The following is a 9,666-nucleotide window of genomic DNA, read 5'->3' on the forward strand; positions in this document are numbered from 1 at the left end:
TTATTAAGTTCAATTTATTATTAGTTAATAATAGAAATTAGAATAAACTAAAACATATTTACATAATTTTAGTAACTCGCTACATCTTTATTTATTTTTATTTTTTTATAATGTCAAGGACGGGACAAAAAATCGTGCGCCTGATAGTAAGCTACACACCTGTCCATAACAGTTGCAGTGCCAATCAGAACTTTAAATCCTAAACTGTCACTGTCATTGCGTCCGTCACCCTAAGATAAGTTGACAAGTCCCATGTCCCTGTAATTTCACCAGCACTCTTACCCTTTAAAACTGGAAAACAGTAATGCTGATGCTGACGAACTCATTCACAAGGAGCTCTACTGCCTATGTCTACGCTCGGTAGAGAGATATTGTAAGGTAGAACAGTTAAATCATCATCAATATATAATAATCATCAATCACCGCCCACATAGTGCCATACAAATACCGCCCCTCAATTCCATAATGGTCGTTCTTTACTATTTTGTAGGAAAAAGATTTTTTTACATCGTAAGAGCGCACTACGTCCGATTCGTATCAGGGGGTCTACTGTCGTTCTCCGTTCGTCCGTCCGAAAAAAGAACTGTCAAATAAGTAATATTCGACCAAATTAAAAGACAACATCAAGTATGAAGCTTCACTCGCATCATGCGTCTTTTAATTTGGTCGAGTATTACTTATTTGACAGTTATTTTTTCGGACGGATGTCGGACGGAGAATGAAACCCCCGGTTCCGAATCCGAGAAGTGACAGTCCGAAATGTCACAAATATCCGAAGTGTCATCTGTCTGTTACTAAACTCTATGTGAAATTATGCAACATAGATGTTTACAATATTCTGGCCTTATTTATTGAAAACAACATCATCATCTTTAATTTGTATGCCGATATACACTTCCGGACACATAATTCGAGCCACCACGCATTTTCAGTATTAAGTGCCGTAAGCTTAAACAATGATTGATTGATCAAAAAGTATTACGCAAATTTGAAACTAGTATACTAACCGTCTTTTCCATAAGTCCTTGTTGCGAATTTGGATTTGCAAAACCGGGGGAAAACTTTTTCTTCGATAACAACACTATTTTTGTATTCGAGCCCTTTACCACACCCCGGACACTCCACACAACGGTCGAAAATTATTTACCTACTACTACTACATACAGCAAGGCGCTATCTGCATACGCGGAAATGTGTGCGTGAAGTGGCAGGGTTACCCATCACTTGCTTTGGTAACTTTAAATAAGGTAACCAAAGTATTTGAAATTGCGTGTGCAACTTTATCATTACCTAGTTAATAATTAGATATATTCACTCTTCGATTCCGAAAACGTACACTGGCAGAATTGAGACTAAGTAGTCTCAAAAGTCATTCATTACGAAAAAAAAGGTGTTTTCACTATGTAATGTTTATCGGCAATTCTAGCTCACGAAGTTATGGCATCTTATTATATTGATATAATAAATCTGTATTATATATTACTCTGCACTAAAGAAAACAATAACTGAATGAGTCTCAGACGTTTTTTATTTACTTCGTTTCATCTTTCAAAAAACGAAAGAAACTCCTCTCTTTGTCCCGTTTAGATGATTATAAACAGCCGTCAACAGCACAATTCACAACCATTATAAATAGTAACGTAAAATTATGTTATATATTAACGTACAAATTTCGTAATGAATAAATGAAAACTATATACATAACGTTATATATATAACGTTCAGTCAATGTGCGGGGCGTGGTGCGTTATCTAAAGCTAGGGAGGGGCGGAGAGTGTCCGTTCTCGTTACTTAGTTGTTCTTTGCCTTTACGACAAAAATGCGAGGTGGCTCGAATTATGTGTCCGGGAGTATATAATAGCTACCCATCTTCCCAATCCTTTTTCGTCCAAATTCCGGACCTCTTCCATAAACTGTAATTCTGCTTTTAAAACCTTTTCATTGGCTAAATGCGAAGGCAAAACGTAAAGGTGTGGTAACCTAATGGTTTGACTTACCACATCACAAGCGTTTATGTGCGAAATTTTATTTGAAATTTTCCATGTGCTTTTCGGTGAAGGAGAACATCATGATTCACAACCCTCGGGAAACGCGTGAAGTTCCTAACTAGCATTAAGCCAGAGTGGCGGACTATGGTTGAAAACCTCGCCTGAGACTTGTGCCCAGCAGTGGGATGTATAAATGGGTTGATGATGGTGTGTTTTTGACGTTTTTGCTGTTATTATATTTCATTACGTTGTTCCAGATAATGAAGTCCATGAGCGCTAAAGTGACAATGAACCTGAAACTGGAGCAGGACAGCATGGAAGGAGTCGACGAGGCGGAGTGGGATCAGTAACAAGTGCAATTTTATACTAGTGTAGCTCCCCGACTTACTGTATACCTCTTGTGCAAGGTACAGGCGCCTTCAAATTAGACGAGTCGTAAAAGAATATAATTAATAGAAGTCGCTCGCGCGTATCACGACACCACCCATATCTTTCTACATTAATTTTGATTATTGTGACCCTCCCAACCTTCCCTTAAGGTCATGACAGAGGCGCTGCAAATGCGCTTCTAAATATATGAATTATATATTGTATGAAAGTGACTGGTGGCGCTACTGCACCGCTTCTATAAGTGTGTAATTTGAAAGCGTTTTTATCTACACATGGTGAGGTCCTTAGACACACAACCAAACCTACCTGACTGCGGCAGAACCAAAAAGGAAAGTAAAGCTTTTCATAAGTTGTTTATGTTACGATACAATTTTTGTTTAACATAAGTTAGCCGGATTTACATTTGTCTGATTTATTGTGTCGTGACACAATAAAACAACACGTAACTTTTTTACACGTAAGAAGGTGGTTACTTTATTCACGAAAAAGTTTCGCTTGCTCTGCTCGTCGTGCTTAGTTCAAAATTAATAGTATTCGGCAATACTGCATTATTACACAGGGTTAGTTTGTAAAATACTAACAACCTCACAGGACTATGTTATTAACATCTTAAACACCAACTGTTGTTCCAAGTCTTTTTACAAAATTTACCACATATAATCTAAGTTTTTGTTGTACTATCTCACACTTTATGTATATGTCCTGGAAACTCGTCAGTGATACATCACTTATAAATATCAACTCTCGTTTGCACAGGAATCACAAATTACAAAGCAATAGTAGCTCCGATTGGCTTGCCTGAATTCGAAATTGACGGATGTCGTCAATTGTTTCACTTGAACTTTACCATAATGGAAGAAAATTGAAAAAATGACAATTTAATATTCAATTACCGAAGAAATGTGATTCCGTTTGTTTTGTAATTAGATGGCTTGCTTTTTTCCCACATCACCGAATGAAATAGCCCCACATAGTTACAGATATTATCTTTATTACAATAAATACATAATATTTTTGGAATATACGCAGACGAACACACAGCTGACTATTTCAGCTTTCTAATTTGTGATTTCAGTGCAAACGAGAGTTTATATTTAAAAGTGATATCAGTACCATCTTGGTGATGACTTGCCAGGGATGGATGGCCCTTATTTCGTCTCTATTTCTGGTTATAAACTCGATGCATGCAAAACTAACCTAAAAAAATACGTAGTAAGTAGTGACATGCTACACTGTGGACACGTGCGGGAGTGGAGGGCGACAGAAGGGCGACATATTTTACATAGGTTAGCGGGATCGTTGGGGTAGTTTAGTTAGCTCGGCTAGCTTAGTTCGCGGTGTGAACTGAAATATCGCACAGTCAAGACAATAGTGCATTAACTCAAAAAGTGCATTTTTTGAGAATCGATGAAAAACGAATTACTGACTTCCCGTGAAAGATTATTAAAATTGTATGTAGCTTAAAGTTTATTACAGATATGTAAACAATTTTCTATTTGCCAAATATATTTAAAAATAAAAGGGAAAAAATTATTTCACATTTTTGAGTAACGACTGTTTTGTCCAGAATTAGATCGCAATAGTTTGCCTTATTTTGAGTCAAGATGATAACATTTCATTGGTTCTTACAATATTCTAACGATGGTTTTGCTCACATTTTACATCTAGAAATGGTATAATTATGAATTTAACATATTTTGAGTAACAACAGTATTGTAATAGTAGTGCGATATGAATAAACGCCCCGGCTACGTGAGCTAAGTTAACTTAGCTTTGTTTGCGTTTAAAATGTGTTTATTTTTGTATGAAAGTAAAATGCGATGAATTCTTAAACGTAATGGAACAAAAGTTGTGTATGCCTCCGTGGCCGAACGGTTACCATGCCGGACTGCCACGCAGATGTCCCAGCTTCGATTCCCGGGCCGGGAGAAATATTTGTATGGTCTGCATTTATTTCTCTCGTGAGTTTGGGTGTAATTTGTGGTTGTCTATGTGTATGTCCATGGCACCCGCGACACAGGGATTCCCTAGTGCGAGGCTATGTTGAGTGTGTGCGTTGTTATTTTAGTAATATAGTCCTGAGAACTTGTTAGTACTCGTGTTTTACAAATAACCGTCTATAAAGTAACCTAGTTGTTATGGTTCTATTACGAAGTATTTTGAAGTAGTGCAGAAGGACCTCATCTTATACACCTCATAATTCGCTCTTATAAATAGCGATAAAGACCTGATCTATTCTTATAGTATATCGACAAATCAGTAGATTTTGATACCCAACTCCTGCCCAATCATATTTTATAGGACTTTTTCCGGGTAGCATTATTTAAAATAGCTCATTTTTACGCTATGCCTATGTAATTGTAAGTCATAATATACCTTAAACTTAATGAAATAACTTTTTCGATAACAATAGCTCTATATTTTCTTAAGTCGTAGAAGTAAGGTCAGTGTTTGTGTATAAATGATGCCGTTGCTGTGTGACTACCCGGATTAGTTTTCACCGGTATCGATGGATATAATTACTGAAACCAATGCTTTTTTTTCGAACATTGCCTAAGGTTGATTTTCAATACCAAACCCTAAGGCGCTTATCACACTGCTCCGCGGCACGCAACTGTATGCGGAGGTTTGTTTTTTAACATTGTACCGAAGTATCTCAGTTTGTATAGAAAATACGCGCCGTACAATACACTGCCAACGCGTCTCCGCGCGGGAGTGCGGGACGTACGACTATAACGGACCCCCGCGCGGAGATCCAGTGTATAGCACACTTCGCTCTGCACTACCGTGTCATATTTGTATCTGACTTAGTAATAAAAGGTTTTACTAGGCTTAATAATTCATGAACATAAACTTGTATATAATATGTGAAACTGCCCATACTTTAATCGGTTCATATTGAGTTGATGTACCCAGCTTCTTTTTCTAACATCGTCTTCTAATGCTTCATAAATGCGTACTATTTTTAATGGATCCATTACACTATTACGACACAAACACCCCGTATAAACGCTTAAAAGCAACTGAATAAAATACGTTTGTCTGGCGCTCCAACCGAATTTCGGTCGAGGGCAAACTGCTCAACTCAAGTGTGCCCCTCAGATCTTTGCAATTTAAAGCTCCGAGTGGCACTGTAACTGTTATGGACAAGCGTGTAGCTTACCATCAGGTGCACGACTGTTCGTCCCGTCACTTGAGATTATAAAAAAAATGTACAATGACCGCGGTGATCAACTGCGAAGTGGGCTTTATGTGGCGCGGGGCCACAGTACCGCTGCCCCCGCGCAGGGCAAATCGCATGTTGACGCAGGTCCGCGTCTCCGCCACCGCACGCGTGATTCCGCACTCCGCTGCGTGGTGCGGGGCAGTGTGATAATCGCCTAAGGTAATTTTGACGCAGACTGTTCTTCTAAAAAGGAATTACTGATAGTAACCCGATCCAGGAGCTCTTAGAAATCTTACGTCGCCTCTAACTGATTTCTCAGTAAATTAAAAAGTTTTGTGACAAAATTCTGACTTTACTTCTACGGTTAAAGCACACTCAACTTATGATATTGCGTTGTGATCTCATGACCAAATTATCGCTGTAACCCGCAGTGCTCATTTTGATGCAAATTTTTTACAATGCATTTTATTATGACACTTCCAGCGAGTTGCAGAAATGATCTTTAACTTTAATATGTCATCATAATTTATTGCTTTATTATAATTATAACGAAATACTTAATACAGCAATTTACCCAATCAAGCCCTAAAGTGAACTGACGTTTCTGTACTTTGGCTTTATTTTACTATTACATACGTATATTCGTTATTTACACTTTGAAATATATAATAAATTAAAATTGATCCCGTATGACCACAATATCTTCTGACATTACACATTTAATTATATATTTTCCGTCGGGGTAGGTATAGACAACAGCCTTCCACTTGCTACGATCCTGACACATATCTTTCACCTCAGCAACACGTCAGTGCTTTCATACATGCTCATCGGATAGGGACCTCTTGGACTCTCTTAATTTTTGATTAAAGATTTGGAAAAATGCTTTATGTTAATATGCATTGCCCTTTGTGCGCACAATTGCAGTGTTCTGTTTTTATCAATGCCAATTGACAATAGTAACTTTTATTCACGTATGTTTTTTGAGAATCTGTATGAAACATAACAAATATATTTTTTAATTTTTTTGTATAATTTAAACCAGCTCATTTCGAAAAAGCTTAGCGCCAGTCGTCGGTATGACGTCACGACTGACGTGACGAGAAAAACTAAACTTATTTACACACAAAGTTGACATAATAATGTACAATATATAATTTAATTATTTAATAAATTTTAATAAATTATATTTATTAGGAAATGCAAAAATAGATACGAGAGACATCTTTATATTTAAAATATATTTAAAAATAATTTGGAATAATGAGTAAAAAATCTCTAAACAGCACGCACCCAAGGTCATTAAACTAAAAAAAACTTTGCATTAATTAATTTATCAAAATAATATCGGTTTTAATTAAGGAAGTACGTCATATAGACGATAACTTCCTGGGCGGGAAGTTCCCTTTTATTTTACCATATAAAATGTATGATAAAGCCGGCCTTGCTTCGCCGTCTCAAATTTACACCCTGTATATGAATACGATGAGAAACCATGCATCTACAAGGTGAAATTTATAAAGGGCTTGTGGAAAAAATGTGCTATTGTCAATTTTAACAATACTGAAGAGAAATGACAGTCCGAAATGTCACAGGGTCAATTTTATCTCCAGGTGTACAAGTGATATTTCTATTTTCTCGGATACGAACGGACTTAGTGCACAAGCGAAGAAAAACTGAGAAATTTTGCTTAAAAACATAGTCACTTTAATTCTAAACCTACTTTAGTAACTGTCAGTACTGCGATGTAATCTACGTAACTGCGGGTCGAGTTAAAATTACATATAAAATATCGCTTGACCCTCTAACGCCTACTTTCCTCTTGACAATCCCTACATGTGTCTCAATATAGGAGTGACGGAAAGGAAACTTCCAATCACGTTATGATGTCATTTTATGTTACTATTCCGCCAAGTAATACGTGCTTCGGTCTGATGACTATGGAATTTTAAATGTGCCCGATAATTCTGCGTGTAAATGATTGTGTAGTTGGTAAAGTTTGAAATTCACATTCATCATTATCGAAGGGCCCAAGGTAATGTGTGAATTTCATGAAATTTTCTAACTCATCCTACCTTTCATGGGCACAGCATAGTAGCAGTAGAGCTCCCTGTAAAAGAGTTCCTCCAGGGAAGTAGCAGTACCTTACCTATTTCTGCCACCAAGCTGTAATGAGAGAATTAAAGATAAGAGTGTTGGTGAAATTACAGGCACATGGAACTTGTCAACTTATGTCTCAGGGTGACAGGCGCAGTGGCAGTGCCCATAAGATCTTTGCGATTTAAACTTCTGAATGTCACTGCAACTGTTATGGATAGGCGTGTCGCTTACCACCAGGCGCACGACTTGATCGTCCCTTCACTTGGTAAAATAAAAAGAGTAATTTAAAACATATATTTTTTTATAATACCAAGTGACGGGACGAAAAAGCCGTGCGCCTAATAGTAAGCTACACGCCTGTCCATAACAGTTGCAGTGCCAATTAGAGCTGAAATCGCAAAGAGTTTTTTTAAATTTGCGTATTGGATTCCACTGTAGAAAACATGAAAAGTACACTATTATGAGTTACATAACTCATTTTACAAAAATCCACCTGAAATCGTCAAATTGATTAAAACTACTCATTCGTAAGGCAGATTCGCCTCATAAGAATGAGTAAGAAAGCCTATGGATAGCTCTTTTTAAATAGATATCTGTTCACGTTTATCATAAATAATATTTGTTAAAAAATATTATAGACAGAAACAACTGGAAAGAGACTGATCACTCCCATAGCTGTTTGTCATCCAAGTAATGCAAAAGCTGTTAATAACCATTAATACAAAGATCAAACACTAAAAGAAATATAACAAACTTAATGTTACTGGTCGTATAATTCCTATACATTATCCCTTAAATTAATTCCGTGGCTCTAGTAAAAAAGGGGTACAAGTAAAAAAAGCCAAGTTTATAAGGAAACGCGAAATATACTTAACGCTTACTGTCATATTATAAGCTTTAGCTGTTTTTCGCGTCTCCTTGTCATTTGACTTTTTTGACTTGTACCCCTTTTCACTAGAGCCACAGAAAGTATGATTTCGTGAAGACGATTGTCAAAGCAAGGCCAGTTACTTTTGTTCCTCGTATTAATATCATTTTACCGTAGTACATTCAATGGAACGAGGTAAAAAAAAATTGCCACGGTACCATTAATGGGACAATGGCAAAAAAAAAATGAATGAGTCTCAGTAGGTACTTCTCTTTCTGGAGCCGATTGATAGGACGCAAATACACAAAATACGAAATTAGAATATGACACATTCAAATAATAGACGAAATCATATTTCGTATAACCTTAATTTAATTTCATACATTTGGTATGTTGTAAATTTTAACAGATGATATTGTGGTCTATATGGGCTTATCGAAATAACGTGCGATTTGTACTCAAGCTCTGTTCAATACAAACCTCATATTGCAGCATAACATTCCTATATATTGCCATAATAATAATGCATTTATTTAATAATATTATACCTAATTTTATAGTTTAGGGTAATAAAAATCTAACGTAGCATTTTGGGCTATAGTCTATATTAAAAACACAGCTGTATACACCGATTTGAGAAGCACACATTACAATTAGGTTTATAATTGTGTTTAAGTACTACTCTATTAGAGCCCTTTACCTGTTACGCGGTTTTCGATCCGCATGCGTATCTATAGCCTATTTATCTGTGCTGCTTCCGCTGTGTCGTTGAACGTTTCGTCTTCACTTGTCTTTGTGCTAATTGTAACACAAGCAATGAAAATGTGTAATTGTGTACGTATATGCCGTTATGAATTGTTGATACGCATGCGGTAGAGATAAGTGTGCTAAACTCCTTTGACAGCCAAAATGGCTTACATGACTTTTTAAGTCTCACGTATTTTATGTATTAAAGTCGTCACTATAATGATATTCGTAACGCATAGATAAGGGAATATAGGGTATTATATACTTTAGGGAATTGACATTTATTATGTAACCGATATTTATATTAGTTGTCATTTATTATTATGGGCTGTTCGTTACGTGATTTATTTTATTTACTTCTCCAAAAATGGAGCATTTTCCGAAATCACTGGGCAAGGCGTTTCGAC

The 9,666-nt window shown here is 36.5% G+C and overlaps 1 protein-coding gene across 2 annotated transcripts in view; it reads left to right on the forward strand.

The window, feature by feature from the left end:
- The window catches only part of LOC113236283 (coronin-7), a 48,153-nt gene extending 45,090 nt beyond the window's left edge, over positions 1 to 3,063 (forward strand). For both annotated transcript variants that reach the window (XM_026472289.1, XM_026472290.1), the window contains one exon: positions 2,246 to 3,063. In XM_026472289.1, the coding sequence (XP_026328074.1) occupies positions 2,246 to 2,338 (93 nt within the window). In that variant the 3' untranslated portion in view covers positions 2,339 to 3,063. The remainder of the gene's footprint in view (positions 1 to 2,245) is intronic.
- The last annotated feature ends 6,603 nt before the right edge of the window (positions 3,064 to 9,666 follow it).

This window comes from Hyposmocoma kahamanoa, unplaced genomic scaffold (genome assembly GCF_003589595.1).
Source record: "Hyposmocoma kahamanoa isolate Upper Pololo Valley unplaced genomic scaffold, ASM358959v1 91, whole genome shotgun sequence".
NCBI lineage: Eukaryota > Metazoa > Arthropoda > Insecta > Lepidoptera > Cosmopterigidae > Hyposmocoma > Hyposmocoma kahamanoa.